This window comes from Pseudophryne corroboree, chromosome 11 (genome assembly GCF_028390025.1).
Source record: "Pseudophryne corroboree isolate aPseCor3 chromosome 11, aPseCor3.hap2, whole genome shotgun sequence".
NCBI classification, from domain to species: domain Eukaryota; kingdom Metazoa; phylum Chordata; class Amphibia; order Anura; family Myobatrachidae; genus Pseudophryne; species Pseudophryne corroboree.
Window position 1 is genome coordinate 337,776,074 of NC_086454.1, and position 17,384 is coordinate 337,793,457.

Sequence of the window (17,384 nt, forward strand, 5' to 3'; positions counted from 1 at the left end):
ACCACCACAGAAGAGATACCCTTGTCCTTGGAGACAGGGTTATCCGCAGGTGCATCTGAAGATGCGACCCTGACCATTTGTCCAACAGATCCCTCTGGAAAATTCTTGCGTGGAATCTGCCGAATGGAATTGCTTCGTAAGAAGCCACCATTTTTCCCAGGACTCTTGTGCATTGATGTACAGACACCTTTCCTGGTTTTAGGAGGTTCCTGACAAGCTCGGATAACTCCTTGGCTTTTTCCTCCGGGAGAAAAACCTTTTTCTGAACCGTGTCCAGAATCATCCCTAGGAACAGCAGACGAGTTGTTGGCATTAACTGGGATTTTGGAATATTCAGAATCCACCCGTGCTTTTTTAGCACTTCTTGAGACAGTGCTAATCCCATCTCTAGCTGTTCTCTGGACCTTGCCCTTATCAGGAGATCGTCCAAGTATGGGATAATTAATACGCCTTTTCTTCGAAGAAGAATCATCATCTCGGCCATTACCTTTGTAAAGACCCGAGGTGCCGTGGACAATCCGAACGGCAGCGTCTGAAACTGATAGTGACAGTTTTGTACGACGAACCTGAGGTACCCCTGGTGTGAGGGGTAAATTGGAACGTGGAGGTACGCATCCTTGATGTCCAAGGATACCATAAAGTCCCCTTCTTCCAGGTTCGCTATCACTGCTCTGAGTGACTCCATCTTGAACTTGAACTTCTTTATGTACAGGTTCAAGGACTTCAGATTTAGAATAGGTCTTACCGAGCCATCCGGCTTCGGTACCACAAATAGAGTGGAATAATACCCCTTTCCTTGTTGTAGAAGAGGTACCTTGACTATCACCTGCTGAGAGTACAGCTTGTGAATGGCTTCCAAGACCGTCTCCCTTTCGGAGGGGGACGTTGGTAAAGCAGACTTCAGGAAACGGCGAGGTGGATCTGTCTCTAGTTCCAACCTGTATCCCTGAGATATTATCTGCAGGATCCAGGGATCTACCTGCGAGTGAGCCCACTGCGCGCTGAAATTCTTGAGACGACCGCCCACCGCCCCCGAGTCCGCTTGAGAAGCCCCAGCGTCATGCTGAGGCTTTTGTAGAAGCGGTGGAAGGCTTCTGTTCCTGGGAAGGAGCTGCCTGTTGCTGTCTCTTCCCCCTTCCTCTGCCTCGTGGCAGATATGAATATCCCTTTGCTCTCTTGTTTTTAAAGGAACGAAAGGGCTGCGGTTGAAAAGTCGGTGTCTTTTTCTGTTGGGGAGTAACTTGAGGTAAAAAGGTGGATTTCCCGGCTGTAGCCGTGGCCACCAAATCTGATAGACCGACTCCAAATAACTCCTCCCCTTTATACGGCAAAACTTCCATATGCCGTTTTGAGTCCGCATCGCCTGACCACTGTCGCGTCCATAAACTTCTTCTGGCCGAAATGGACATAGCATTTACCCGTGATGCCAGTGTGCAGATATCCCTCTGTGCATCACGCATATAAAGAAATGCATCCTTTATTTGCTCTAAAGACAGTAAAACATTGTCCCTATCCAGGGTATCAATATTTTCAATCAGGGACTCTGACCAAGCTACTCCAGCACTGCACATCCAGGCTGTCGCTATAGCTGGTCGTAGTATAACACCTGTATGTGTGTATATACTTTTTTGGATATTTTCCATCCTCCTATCTGCTGGATCTTTAAGTGCGGCCGTCTCAGGAGAGGGTAACGCCACTTGTTTAGATAAGCGTGTGAGCGCCTTGTCCACCCTAGGAGGTGTTTCCCAGCGCGCCCTAACCTCTGGCGGGAAAGGGTATAAAGCCAATAACTTTTTTGAAATTAACATCTTTTTATCGGGGGCAACCCACGCTTCATCACACACCTCATTTAGTTCTTCTGATTCAGGAAAAACTATAGGTAGTTTTTTCACACCCCACATAATACCCTGTTTAGTGGTACCTGTAGTATCAGCTAAATGTAACGCCTCCTTCATTGCCAAAATCATATAACGTGTGGCCCTACTGGAAAATACGGTTGATTCGTCACCGTCGCCACTGGAATCAGTGCCTGTGTCTGGGTCTGTGTCGACCGACTGAGGCAAAGGGCGTTTTACAGCCCCTGACGGTGTTTGAGGCGTCTGGACAGGCACTAATTGATTGTCCGACCGTCTCATGTCGTCAAACGACTGCTTTAGCGTGTTGACACTATCCCGTAAATCCATAAATAAAGGCATCCATTCTGGTGTCGACCCCCTAGGAGGTGACATCCCCATATTTGGCAATTGCTCCGCCTCCACACCAATATCGTCCTCATACATGTCGACACACACGTACCGACACACAGGGAATGCTCTTAACGAAGACAGGACCCCACTAGCCCTTTGGGGAGACAGAGGGAGAGTCTGCCAGCACACACCAAAGCGCTATATATGACAGGGATAGCCTTATAATAAGTGCTCCCTGTATAGCTGCTTTTATAATATAATTTTTGCCACTATTTTGCCCCCCCTCTCTTGTTTTACCCTGTTTCTGTAGTGCAGTGCAGGGGAGAGACCTGGGAGCCGTCCTGACCAGCGGAGCTGTGTAAGGAAAATGGCGCTGTGTGCTGAGGAGATAGGCCCCGCCCCTTTTCCGGCGGGCTCGTCTCCCGCTCTTTAGTGGATTCTGGCAGGGGTTAAATATCTCCATATAGCCCCCGGAGGCTATATGTGAGGTATTTTTTAGCCAAATAGGTTTTCATTTGCCTCCCAGGGCGCTCCCCTCCCAGCGCCCTGCACCCTCAGTGACTGCCGTGTGAAGTGTGCTGAGAGGAAAATGGCGCACAGCTGCAGTGCTGTGCGCTACCTTTAGAAGACTGAGGAGTCTTCTGCCGCCGATTCTGGACCTCTTCTTGTTTCAGCATCTGCAAGGGGGCCGGCGGCGAGGCTCCGGTGACCATCCAGGCTGTACCTGTGATCGTCCCTCTGGAGCTGATGTCCAGTAGCCAATCCATCCTGCACGCAGGTGAGTTCACTTCTTCTCCCCTAAGTCCCTCGTTGCAGTGATCCTGTTGCCAGCAGGACTCACTGTAAAATAAAAAACCTAAGCTAAACTTTTCTAAGCAGCTCTTTAGGAGAGCCACCTAGATTGCACCCTTCTCGGCCGGGCACAAAAATCTAACGGAGGCTTGGAGGAGGGTCATAGGGGGAGGAGCCAGTGCACACCACCTGATCGGAAAGATTTACTTTTTGTGCCCTGTCTCCTGCGGAGCCGCTATCCCCCATGGTCCTTTCAGGAACCCCAGCATCCACTAGGACGATAGAGAAATAGAATTATCGGTAAGTAAATTCTTATTTTCTCTATCGTCCTAGTGGATGCTGGGGTTCCTGAAAGGACCATGGGGATTATACCAAAGCTCCCAAACGGGCGGGAGAGTGCGGATGACTCTGCAGCACCGAATGAGAGAACTCCAGGTCCTCCTTAGCCAGGGTATCAAATTTGTAGGATTTTACAAACGTGTTTGCCCCTGACTAAATAGCCGCTCGGCGAAGTTGTAAAGCCGAGACCCCTCGGGCAGCCGCCCAAGATGAGCCCACCTTCCTTGTGGAATGGGCATTTACATATTTTGGCTGTGGCAGGCCTGCCACAGAATGTGCAAGCTGAATTGTATTACACATCCAACTAGCAATAGTCTGCTTAGAAGCAAGAGCACCCAGTTTGTTGGGTGCATACAGGATAACAGCAAGTCAGTTTTCCTGACTCCAGCCGTCCTGGAACCTATACTTTCAGGGCCCTGACAACATCCAGCAACTTGGAGTCCTCCAAGTCCCTAGTAGGCGCAAGGCACCACAATAAGCTGGTTCAGGTGAAACACTGACACCACCTTAGGGAGAGAACTGGGGACGAGTCCGCAGCTCTGCCCTGTCCGAATGGACAAACAGATATGGGCTTTTTTGAGAAAAAACCCACCAATTTGACACTCGCCTGGCCCAGGCCAGGGCCAAGAGCATGGTCACTTTTCATGTGAGATGCTTCAAATCCACAGATTTGACTGGTTTTAAACCAATGTGATTTGAGGAATCCCAGAACTACGTTAAGATCCCACAGTGCCACTGGAGGCACAAAAGGGGGTTGTATATGCAATACTCCCTTGACAAACTTCTGGACTTCAGGAACTGAAGCCAATTCTTTCTGGAAGAAAATCGACAGGGCCGAAATTTGAACCTTAATGGGCCCCAATTTGAGGCCCATAGACACTCCTGTTTGCAGGAAATGCAGGAATCGACCGAGTTGAAATTTCTTCGTGGGGCCTTCCTGGCCTCACACCACGCAACATATTTTCGCCACATGTGGTGATAATGTTGTGCGGTCACCTCCTTCCTGGCTTTGACCAGGGTAGGAATGACCTCTTCCGGAATGCCTTTTTCCCTTAGGATCCGGCGTTCCACCGCCATGCCGTCAAACGCAGCTGCGGTAAGTCTTGGAACAGACATGGTACTTGCTGAAGCAAGTCCCTTCTTAGCGGCAGAGGCCATAAGTCCTCTGTGAGCATCTCTTGAAGTTCCGGGTACCAAGTCCTTCTTGGCCAATCCGGAGCCATGAGTATAGTTCTTACTCCTCTACGTCTTATAATTCTCAGTACCTTAGGTATGAGAAGCAGAGGAGGGAACACATACACCGACTGGTACACCCACGGTGTTACCAGAACGTCCACAGCTATTGCCTGAGGGTCTCTTGACCTGGCGCAATACCTGTCCCGTTTTTTGTTCAGACGGGACGCCATCATGTCCACCTTTGGTATTTCCCAACGGTTCACAATCATGTGGAAAAACTTCCCGATGAAGTTTCCACTCTCCCGGGTGGAGGTCGTGCCTGCTGAGGAAGTCTGCTTCCCAGTTTCCACTCCCGGAATGAAACACTGCTGACAGTGCTATCACATGATTTTCCGCCCAGCGAAAAGTCCTTGCAGTTTTTGCCATTGCCCTCCTGCTTCTTGTGCCGCCCTGTCTGTTTACGTGGGCGACTGCCGTGATGTTTTTCCCACTGGATCAATACCGGCTGACCTTGAAGCAGAGGTCTTGCTAAGCTTAGAGCATTATAAATTTACCCTTAGCTCCAGTATATTTATGTGGAGAAAAGTCTCCAGACTTGATCACACTCCCTGGAAATTTTTTCCTTGTGTGACTGCTCCCCAGCCTCTCGGGCTGGCCTCCGTGGTCACCAGCATCCAATCCTGAATGCCGAATCTGCGGCCCTCTAGAAGATGAGCACTCTGTAACCACCACAGGAGAGACACCCTTGTCCTTGGATATAGGGTTATCCGCTGATGCATCTGAAGATGCGATCCGGACCATTTGTCCAGCAGATCCCACTGAAAAGTTCTTGCGTGAAATCTGCCGAATGGAATTGCTTCGTAGGAAGCCACCATTTTTACCAGGACCCTTGTGCAATGATGCACTGACACTTTTCCTGGTTTTAGGAGGTTCTTGACTAGCTCGGATAACTCCCTGGCTTTCTCTTCCGGGAGAAACACCTTTTTCTGGACTGTGTCCAGAATCATCCCTAGGCACAGCAGACGTGTCGTCAGGATCAGCTGCGATTTTGGAATATTTAGAATCCATCCGTGCTGTTGTAGCAGTATCCGAGATAGTGCTACTCCGACCTCCAACTGTTCCCTGGACTTTGCCCTTATCAGGAGATCGTCCAAGTAAGGGGTAATTAAGACGCCTTTTCTTCGAAGAAGAATCATCATTTCGGCCATTACCTTGGTAAAGACCCGGGGTGCCGTGGACAATCCAAACGGCAGCGTCTGAAACTGACAGTGACAGTTCTATACCACGAACCTGAGGTACCCTTAGTGAGAAGGGCAAATTTGGGACATGGAGGTAAGCATCCCTGATGTCCCGGGACACTATATAGTCCCCTTCTTCCTGGTTCGTTATCACTGCTCTGAGTGACTCCATCTTGATTTGAACCTTTGTAAGTGTTCAAATTTTTTTAGATTTAGAATAGGTCTCACCTAGCCTTCTGGCTTCAGTACCACAATATAGTGTGGAATAATACCCCTTTCCTTGTTGTAGGAGGGGTAATTTGATTATCACCTGCTGGGAATACAGCTTGTGAATTTTTATTTTTATTTTTTTTCCATACTGCCTCCTTGTCGGAGGGATACCTTGGTAAAGCAGACTTCAGGAGCCTGCGAGGGGGAAACGTTTCGACATTCCAATCTGTACCCCTGGGATACTACTTGTAGGATCCAGGGGTCCTGTACGGTCCCAGCGTCATGCTGAGAGCTTGGCAGAAGCGGTGGAAGGCTTCTGTTCCTGGGAATGGGCTGCCTGCTGCAGTCTTCTTCCCTTTCCTCTATCCCTGGGCAAATATGACTCTTATAGGGACGAAAGGACTGAGGCTGAAAAGACGGTGTCTTTTTCTGCAGAGATGTGACTTACGGTAAAAACGGTGGATTTTCCAGCAGTTGCCGTGGCCACCAGGTCCGATGGACCGACCCCAAATAACTCCTCTTCCTTTATACGGCAATACACCTTTGTGCCGTTTGGAATCTGCATCACCTGACCACTGTCGTGTCCATAAACATCTTCTGGCAGATATGGACATCGCACTTACTCTTGATGCCAGAGTGCAAATATCCCTCTGTGCATCTCGCATATATAGAAATGCATCCTTTAAATGCTCTATAGTCAATAAAATACTGTCCCTGTCAAGGGTATCAATATTTTTAGTCAGGGAATCCGACCAAGCCACCCCAGCTCTGCACATCCAGGCTGAGGCGATCGCTGGTCGCAGTATAACACCAGTATGTGTGTATATACTTTTATATGATATTTTCCAGCCTCCTGTCAGCTGGCTCCTTGAGGACGGCCCTATCTATAGACGGTACCGCCACTTGTTTTGATAAGCGTGTGAGCGCCTTATCCACCCTAAGGGGTGTTTCCCAACGCGCCCTAACTTCTGGCGGGAAAGGGTATACCGCCAATAATTTTCTATCGGGGGGAACCCACGCATCATCACACACTTCATTTAATTTATCTGATTCAGGAAAAACTACAGGTAGTTTTTTCACATCCCACATAATACCCTCTTTTGTGGTACTTGTAGTATCAGAAATATGTAACACCTCCTTCATTGCCCTTAACGTGTGGCCCTAATAAGGAATACGTTTGTTTATTCACCGTCGACACTGGATTCAGTGTCCGTGTCTGTGTCGACCGACTAAGGTAAACGGGCGTTTTAAAACCCCTGACGGTGTTTTTGAGACGTCTGGACCGGTACTAATTGTTTGTCGGCCGTCTCATGTCGTCAACCGACCTTGCAGCGTGTTGACATTATCACGTAATTCCCTAAATAAGCCATCCATTCCAGTGTCGACTCCCTAGAGCAGTGTTTTTCAACCGCTGTGCCGCGGCACACTAGTGTGCCGCCAGCGGTGCTCAGATGTGCCGCCACAGATGCCCGAAGCCTAGCTGCTGCTACCCCCACACTGTTTTTGACGGCGCTGGACTGCGGCAAGTAACCTATGACACGCAGCGTGACTCGCGCATGCCATGTCACCTTCCCGCCCGCCCGTCCATCCGCTTACCTGCCCGCTGTCTCACCCTGGGCTGCTCCTCCGGCTGCATGCACTCCAGACGCTGAGGCAGGGAGAGGGAAACACAAGCTGTCCGCTCACCTGTCTGCTCTCTCATCCCGTGCTGCTCCTTGCTCCTCCGGCTGCATAAACTCCAGTGGCTGAGGCAGGGAGAGGGAAATGAGCTTCATATCCATTGACTCCCAGGTAGGGGCCCAGTGAATTTGTATTTATTTAATAGCTGTGGGAGTCACTGTGTGGAAATACTGTGGGTGTGCAATGTGTGGAAATACTGTGGGGGCCAATGTGGGATATTACTGTGGGGGGCAATGTGTGGAATTACTGCAGAGGTCAACGCATTTGTTTAATTACTGGGGGGGCCACTGTGTGTGTGTGTGCTTTCCCCTCAATGTGTGTGTGGGATTTTTTTTTTTGTGGTGGGGGAGGGGGGGGATACTGATGGTGTGCCTTGGCAATTTAAAAAATTTGGTCGGTGTGCCGCGACTTAAAAAAGGTTGAAAATCACTGCCCTAGAGAGTGACATCACCATTACAGGCAATTGCTCCGCCTCCTCACCAACATCGTCCTCATACATGTCGACACACACGTACCGACACACAGCACACACACAGGGAATGCTCTGATAGAGGACAGGACCCACTAGCCCTTTGGAGAGACAGAGGGAGAGTTTGCCAGCACACACCAAAAAACGCTATAATTATATAGGGACAACCTTATATAAGTGTTTTCCCTTATAGCATCTTTTTATATATTTCTAACGCCAAATTAGTGCCCCCCCTCTCTGTTTTAACCCTGTTTCTGTAGTGCAGTGCAGGGGAGAGCCTGGGAGCCTTCCCTCCAGCCTTTCTGTGAGGGAAAATGGCGCTGTGTGCTGAGGAGATAGGCCCCGCCCCTTTTTCGGCGGGCTCGTCTCCCGCTCTTCAACGGATTCTGGCAGGGGTTAAATATCTCCATATAGCCCCCGGAGGCTATATGTGAGGTATTTTTTGCCAAAAAATAGGTTTACATTGCCTCCCAGGGCGCCCCTCTCCCAGCGCCCTGCACCCTCAGTGACTGCCGTGTGAAGTGTGCTGAGAGCAATGGCGCACAGCTGCAGTGCTGTGCGCTACCTTAAGAAGACTGAGGAGTCTTCTGCCGCCGATTCTGGACCTTCTTCTCTTTTCAGCATCTGCAAGGGGGCCGGCGGCGAGGCTCCGGTGACCATCCAGGCTGTACCTGTGATCGTCCCTCTGGAGCTAATGTCCAGTAGCCAAAGAAGCCAATCCATCCTGCACGCAGGTGAGTTCACTTCTTCTCCCCTAAGTCCCTCGTTGCAGTGATCCGGTTGCCAGCAGGACTCACTGTAAAATAAAAAACCTAAGCTAAATTTTTCTAAGCAGCTCTTTAGGAGAGCCACCTAGATTGCACCCTTCTCGGCCGGGCACAAAAATCTAACTGAGGCTTGGAGGAGGGTCATAGGGGGAGGAGCCAGTGCACACCACCTGATCCTAAAGCTTTACTTTTTGTGCCCTGTCTCCTGCGGAGCCGCTATTCCCCATGGTCCTTTCAGGAACCCCAGCATCCACTAGGACGATAGAGAAAGTAAGATGACCCCTGCGCTCAGCACCGTACACACTGACCGGGTAATAGTAAGATGACCCCCGAGTTCAGCACCGTACACACTGACCGGGTAATAGTAAGATGACCCCCGAGTTCAGCACCGTACACACTGACCGGGTAATAGTAAGATGACCCCCGAGTTCAGCACCGTACACACTGACCAGGCACACAGACCGGGTAATAGTAAGATGACCCCTGCGCTCAGCACTGTACACACTGACCGGGTACTAGTAAGATGACCCCTGCGCTCAGCACTGTACACACTGACCGGGTACTAGTAAGATGACCCCTGCGCTCAGCACTGTACACAATGACCGCGTAATAGTAAGATGCCCCCTGCGCTCAGCACTGTACACACAGACCGGGTAATAGTAAGATGCCCCCTGCGCTCAGCACTGTACACACAGACCGGGTAATAGTAAGATGCCCCCTGCGCTCAGCACTGTACACACTGACCAGGCACACAGACCGGGTAATAGTAAGATGCCCCCTGCGCTCTGCACTGTACACACTGACCAGACACACTGACCGGGTAATAGTAAGATGCCCCCTGCGCTCAGCACTGTACACACTGACCAGACACACTGACCGGGTAATAGTAAGATGCCCCCTGCGCTCTGCACCGTACACACTGACCAGGCACACAGAAAACATAGATAAGAAAAGAAGGGGAGCCCAGAGTGCTGAACAGAGGTATTTATAGATTGGATTTGGGTAGGTGGGAGAGCACTCAGCCCAGCGTGTACCCATCATGCCCACATGGACCCTTCACAGCTGTCGGGCGCTGGATGATCAATCCCATCTGGGAGAAGTAGGAGAACACAGAGGTTACAGCTGAGGGTCTGTCATTTGTGCAATATCCCACATATACACTCAGAGGTCACATGACGAGTGATCACCCACAATGCTGCAGAACGCCATATCTGCACGTCACATAGAGAATAACACTGTAATCAGAGGGTTAGCAGTGAGAGCCGCCAGCACAGATGCAATGTGACCCATGTTTGCTTATTTTAATGTAACAAAAAAACACTTTTTCCACCCAGAGAATTGTATTTAGTAACTTGCATTGCACAGGCAGCACATCTGAATGTACGTACTCCAGGACCTGGTCTCCGAGGTAGCTTTAGAACACGTGCTAAGAGCGGGGTGAAACCAGACTGGGCGAGAGAGGGACATCACAAACCATCAACCAACCGTTCAGGGGTTAGGCGATGTCTTGCATCCCTCCAAGCAATGGAACTGGAAGGGGTTAATGTGACGCCAGAAACTCGCCCCTGCAAACCCTAAACCTCCTCTCCGGTGGTCTTGTTCAGCGTGAGGAGGGTACCGGCAAACCCCAGAGTTCCCCCCCCCCCAATAGAAAGCCCCTCCACTTTCAGTGACATAACTGTAGACGCCGAGTCGTATTACTCAGGAAACACAAAAGTAAGACTGGTAACAGCCCAGAACGCTGACTCTTGGCATTATCATAACTTAAAACGTCCCTGGAAATTGGTCATAAAAAACAAACAAAAGAAAAGCAATGGTGACGGGGGGTATTGCTGCTTCAAGAGAGGGGGGTGTACTGTATCCGGCGCATACCCTGTTACATAGCTCTCCGTCATCTCATCCACCCGGGGACCCCTAAACGCCATTCTTATCTACAGCTGGGCTCCGCGCACCTCAGTTACACCGGACAACCCTACACGGAAGCTCTGTCCAAAAGGCAAAGGGTTAAATCAAGGTACACAGAAACTTCCTGTCCTCGGGTATAGCAAGGGGAGGGGGGGGGGGGGGGGGCTGAGGGTTGTGCCCCCAGGTGTCAACCAATGGCTGTTTCGGCCTTGTGGGGGCTGTGTCGGGGACAGCCAGTCCTTCGCAGTGTCTCCGTAAAATAAGGGGTACTGGGTTCTGGAGCCGCTGGGATCAGCAACATAAACTGTCCTTGTACTGTCCACATCCACTGCGGCCGATGCCAGGAGGTGCTCCAGTGCGTACGCCTGGTTCTGCTCACAGACACAAGGTGAAAACAGCAGCGGCGTCCTGCAGAGGGGGAGAAGGGCAGAGTGTCACCTCTATAGCACACACATAGATACACCATCATCATGATGACCAGATACTTACCCACAATCCCCAGTCCTCATCGAGCTGTCGACAGGCTTCCCGGGAGCAGATTGCCGTCTGTCTGAGTCTGCTGCTCCTTTACTACTGGATCTGCGGAAGCACAAAGGGATGTAATCAGGGTACAGCAGTGATCACACTGGCAGCTCCCAGGAGAGCGTGCATACTGTCAGGGACAGATCATTCTCTATGTGACAAAAAACGCATAACCAGCACTTGCCCAGACTGTGATCCCTGCACAGATACAGACAGGAGGAGGCCCATGACACGTCCCCACCCACAGGAGGCTGCCCCTGACCAGACCCCACCTGCCCCCTCCCAGGGGTGGAGGTCCCTGATCAATCCCCACACACATCCTCCATCCTCTCCCAGGGGAGGAGGTCCCCGACCACTCGCCACCCACCCTCTCCCAGGGGAGGAGGTGCCTGACCAATCTCCACCCACCCTCCCCCAGGGGTAGAGGTCCCTGACCAATCCCCGCACACCCTCTCCTAGGGTGGTGGGGAGGGGAGGTCCCTGATCAATCCCTGCACACCCTCTCCCAGGGTAGGAGGTCCCGGAGCAATCCCCGCACACCCTCTCCTAGGGGAGGAGGTCCCTGACCAATCCCGCACACCCTCTCCCAGGAGAGGAGGTCCCTGACCAATCCTCGCAAACCCTCTACCAGGGGAGGAGGTCCCTGATCAATCCCCACACACGCTCTCCCAGGGGAGGAGGTCCCTAACCAATCCCCACACACTCTCTCCCAGGGGAGGAGGTCCCCGACCACTCGCCACCCATCCTCTCCCAGGGGAGAAGGTCCCTGACCACTCGCCACCCATCCTCTCCCAGGGGAGAAGGTCCCTGACCACTCGCCACCCACCCTCTCCCAGGGGAGGAGGTGCCTGACCAACTCCCGCACCACCTCTCCCAGTGGAGGAGGTGCCTGACCAATCTCCACCCACCCTCCCCCAGGGGGAGAGGTCCCTGACCAATACCCGCACACCCTCTCCTAGGGGGGGGGGTCCCAGATTAATCCCTGCACACCCTCTCCCAGGGTAGGAGGTCCCTGAGCAATCCCCGCACACCCTCTCCCAGGGGAGGAGGTCCCTGAGCAATCCCCGCACACCCTCTCCCAGGGGAGGAGGTCCCTGAGCAATCCCCACACACCCTCTCCCAGGGGAGGAGGTCCCTAACCAATCCCCACTCACTCTTTCCCAGGGGAGGAGGTCCCCGACCACTCGCCACCCATCCTCTCCCAGGGGAGAAGGTCCCTGAACACTCGCCACCCACCCTCTCCCAGGGGAGGAGGTGCCTGACCAACTCCCGCACCACCTCTCCCAGGGGAGGAGGTGCCTGACCAATCTCCACCCACCCTCCCCCAGGGGGGAGGGGGGGGGGTGGTCCATGACCAATCCCGGCACACCCTCTCCTAGGGGGGTCCCTGATCAATCCCTGCACACCCTCTCCCAGGGTAGGAGGTCCCTGAGCAATCCCCGCCCACCCTCTCCCAAGTGAGGAGGTCCATGACCAATCTCCACCCACCCTCTCCAAGGGAAGGAGGTCCATGACCACTCACCACCCACCCCCTCTCACAAAGTAGATTGTGGACCATGCTACTGGGGGTGGGCACGTGACAAGAATGTCCATAGGTAAAAGTACACATGGGGTCAGAGGCACTCACAGAAGTATGGATGCTCCATGGCTTCGCGTGCCGTGAGCCTCTGCTGATGGTCATAGCGCAGTAACTTGTCCAGCATGTCCAGAGCCTCCGCGCTCACCAGATGGCGGTTTTCACTGTGCAGGAAATTCTCCCAACGTTTCCGAGAGTGTCTGAGGATCAGAGGGCCCTTAGTGATGTCAATGGTGGTGGAGGGAGGGGGGTAGGTGGTCACATATTACGACTTACTGTCCCAGGATGTCATTGAAATGAGGATCCAGCTCTATGTGATACTTCTTCAAGTACCCAAACAGGTCATCAGTGCCCAAAACCTTGGCGATGCGCACCAGCTGCAGAGACAACAATACCCCAAGTAAGTCCCAGCTGCACAAAGACAATCCACCACCTCACCCCAGCCACACCTGCAGGACACTACACCCCCTCCCCGACGGGCCCCAGCTGCAGGACACTACACCCCCTCCCTGACGGGCCCCAGCTGCATGACACTACCCCTCCCCCCCCCGATGGGCCCCAGCTGCAGCACACTACACCCCCTCCCCGACGGGCCCCAACTGCAGCGCATTACATCCCCTCCCCGATGGGCCCCAGCTGCATGACACTACACCCCCCCCACTTGCCACCACCACCCCGATGGGCCCCAGCTGCAGCACACTACGCCCCCTCCCCGACGGGCCCCAACTGCAGCGCATTACACCGCCTCCCCGATGGGCCCCAGCAGCAGCGCACCGCATCCCCTCCCCGACGGTCCCCAGCTGCAGGACACTACACCCCCCTCCTCGACGGGCCCCAGCTGCAGGACACTACACCCCCCCTCCCCGACGGACCCCAGCTGCAGCACACTACACCCCCTCCCCGATGGGCCCCAGCTGCAGCGCACTACACCCCCTCCCCGATGGGCCCCAGTTGCAGCACACTACACCCCCTTCCTGATGGGCCCCAGCTGCAGCGCACTACACCCCCTCCCCGATGGGCCCCAGCTGCAGCGCACTACACCCCCTCCCCGATGGGCCCCAGTTGCAGCGCACTACACCCCCTTCCCGATGGGCCCCAGCTGCAGCGCACTACACCCCCCTCCCCGATGGGCCCCAGCTGCAGCGCACTACACCCCCTCCCCGATGGGCCCCAGTTGCAGCGCACTACACCCCCTTCCTGATGGGCCCCAGCTGCAGCGCACTACACCCCCTCCCCGATGGGCCACAGCTGCAGGACACTACACCCCCTCCCTGATGGGCCCCAGCTGCAGCGCACTACACCCCCTCCCCGATGGGCCCCAGCTGCAGGACACTACACCCCCTTCCTGATGGGCCCCAGCTGCAGGACACTACACCCCCTCCCTGATGGGCCCCAGCTGCAGGACACTACACCCCCTCCCCGATGGGCCCCAGCTGCAGCGCACTACACCCCCTCCCCGATGGGCCCCAGCTGCAGGACACTACACCCCCTTCCTGATGGGCCCCAGCTGCAGCACACTACACCCCCTCCCCGATGGGCCCCAGCTGCAGGACACTACACCCCCTTCCTGATGGGCCCCAGCTGCAGGACACTACACCCCCTTCCTGATGGGCCCCAGCTGCAAGACACTACACCCCCTCCCTGATGGGCCCCACATGTGGTATAGGTTCGCTGCCCACATTTCATCCAGTCACACATTACACCGTGTCTGCCTGTGTACGCCACAGCTCCGTGTGCCGCAGCTGCAATAGTCATCACTGGCGCCTGGATCTGCCTCCAGCTATGCCGGCTTACACGCCCAATCACGCATTTACCCATATGACGGGAAGGGTGGTCCTGCTGGTGGATAGAGCAATCCGTACACACACGTGCATGTCCTATCTGTGGCACACACCTGATCGTAGTTGTCCTGGCCGTGGAAAAAGGGCTCCTTGCGGAAGATCATACTGGCCAGCATACAGCCGAGGCTCCACATGTCCAGGCTGTAGTCATACATCTGCGGAGGACAGCACAGTGAGGCAGGCCCGCAGAGGGAGGCCGGGCGCTCCTGCCGCTTACACTTACCTGGTAATCAACCAACAATTCAGGACCCTTAAAGTATCGAGAGGCAACACGCACATTGTACTCCTGCGCCGGATGGTAGAACTCCGCCAGACCCCAGTCTATCAAGCGTAGCTGGAACACAGGAATAGGAGAAAGGGAACAGGCTCAGGTCATCATATGGTGTTCTAGCAACTGCATGTGCCCTATATGTCCTCCCGAGCTGCACACATTATGGGGCTTATACGCAGAACCAGGAGAGAGCCACAAACCACCATACAGGACACCACCACCAGGAGGACAAGAGACAGGAACCGGGACAGGAGACAGGAACCGGGACAGGGGACAGGAGACCGGGACAGGAGCCGGGACAGGAGACAGGAACCGGGACAGGAGACAGGAACCGGGACAGGAGACAGGAACCGGGACAGGAGACAGGAACAGGAGACAGGAGACAGGAACAGGAGACAGGAGACAGGAACAGGAGACAGGAACCGGGACAGGAGACAGGAACCGGGACAGGAGACAGGAACCGGGACAGAGACAGGAACCCCCCCCCACCCCCGTCCAGTACCTTCTTCTGCTGATGATCAATCATGACGTTATGGGGCTTCACATCCCGATGCATCACTCCCTGACTGTGACAGTAATCCAGCGCCTGCCGCGGAGACAGAGGAGACGTTATATCAGCGCAGGGTCACACCGGCAATATCACCGTACAGAGCACAGGGTCACACCGGCACCGTCAGCGTACAGTACAGAGCACAGGGTCACACCGGCACCGTCAGCGTACAGTACAGAACACAGGGTCACACCGGCAATATCACTGTTCAGTACAGAGCACAGTGTCACATCGGCGATATCACCGTACAGTACAGAGCACAGGGTCACACCAGCAATGTCAGTGTATAGTACAGAGCACACGGTCACACCGGCAATGTCAGTGTACAGTACAGAGCACAGGGTCACACCGGCACAGTCAGCGTACAGTACAGAGCACAGGGCCGCTCAGGGTCACACCGGCACTGTCAGTGTACAGTACAGAGCACAGGGTCACACCGGCACCGTCAACGTACAGTACAGAGCACAGGGCCGCTCAGGGTCACACCGGCACTGTCACCGTACAGTACAGAGCACAGGGTCACACCGGCAATGTCAGCGTATAGTATAGAGCGCAGGGTCACACCGGCAATGTCAGCGTATAGTACAGAGCGCAGGGTCACACCGGCAATGTCAGCGTACAGTACAGAGCGCAGGGTCACACCGGCAATGTCAGCGTACAGTACAGAGCACAGGGCCGCTCAGGGTCACACCGGCAATGTCAGCGTACAGTACAGAGCACAGGGTCACACCGGCAATGTCAGCGTATAGGACAGAGCACAGGGCCGCTCAGGGTCACACCGGCAATGTCAGCGTACAGTACAGAGCGCAGGGTCACACCGGCAATATCACTGTACAGTACAGAGCACAGGGTCACACCGGCAATGTCAGCGTATAGTACAGAGCACAGGGCCGCTCAGAGTCACACCGGCCGTGTCAGCGTATAGTATAGAGCACAGGGTCACACCGGCACTATCACCGTACAGTACAGAGCGCAGGGTCACACCAGCAATGTCAGCGTACAGTACAGAGCGCAGGGTCACACCGGCAATGTCAGCGTACAGTACAGAGCGCAGGGTCACACCGGCACTGTCAGCGTATAGTACAGAGCGCAGGGTCACACCAGCAATGTCAGCGTACAGTACAGAGCGCAGGGTCACACCGGCACTGTCAGCGTATAGTACAGAGCGCAGGGTCACACCGGCACTGTCAGCGTATAGTACAGAGCGCAGGGTCACACCAGCAATGTCAGCGTACAGTACAGAGCGCAGGGTCACACCGGCAATATCACCGTACAGTACAGAGCACAGGGTCACACCGGCAATATCACTGTACAGTACAGAGCACAGGGTCACACCGGCAATGTCAGCGTATAGTATAGAGCACAGGGGCACACCGGCAATATCACTGTACAGTACAGAGCACTGGGTCACACCGGCACTGTCAGCGTATAGTATAGAGCACAGGGTCACACCGGCACTATCACCGTACAGTACAGAGCGCAGGGTCACACTAGCAATGTCAGCGTATAGTATAGAGCGCAAAGTCACACCGACAATGTCAGCGTACAGTACAGAGCGCAGGGTCACACCAGCAATGTCAGCGTATAGTATAGAGCGCAAAGTCACACCGACAATGTCAGTGTACAGTACAGAGAGCAGGGTCACATCAGCACTGTCAGCGTACAGTACAGAGCGCAGGGTCACACCGGCAATGTCAGCGTACAGTACAGAGCGCAGGGTCACACCAGCAATGTCAGCGTATAGTATAGAGCGCAAAGTCACACCGACAATGTCAGTGTACAGTACAGAGAGCAGGGTCACACCAGCACTGTCAGCGTACAGTACAGAGCACAGGGTCACACCGGCGCTGTCAGCGTATAGT

The 17,384-nt window shown here is 54.0% G+C and overlaps 1 protein-coding gene across 2 annotated transcripts in view; it reads right to left on the reverse strand.

Moving 5' to 3' along the window:
* Positions 1–10,134: 10,134 nt before the first annotated feature.
* The window catches only part of CSNK2A2 (casein kinase 2 alpha 2), a 35,308-nt gene continuing 28,058 nt past the window's right edge, over positions 10,135–17,384 (reverse strand). For both annotated transcript variants that reach the window (XM_063945846.1, XM_063945845.1), the window contains exons 6-12: positions 15,475–15,558; positions 14,925–15,035; positions 14,755–14,856; positions 13,137–13,237; positions 12,912–13,060; positions 11,252–11,341; positions 10,135–11,170 (exon numbers count right to left, since the gene is read on the reverse strand). In XM_063945846.1, coding sequence (XP_063801916.1) covers positions 11,268–11,341; positions 12,912–13,060; positions 13,137–13,237; positions 14,755–14,856; positions 14,925–15,035; positions 15,475–15,558 — 621 coding nt within the window. In that variant the 3' untranslated portion in view covers positions 10,135–11,170; positions 11,252–11,267. The remainder of the gene's footprint in view (positions 11,171–11,251; positions 11,342–12,911; positions 13,061–13,136; positions 13,238–14,754; positions 14,857–14,924; positions 15,036–15,474; positions 15,559–17,384) is intronic.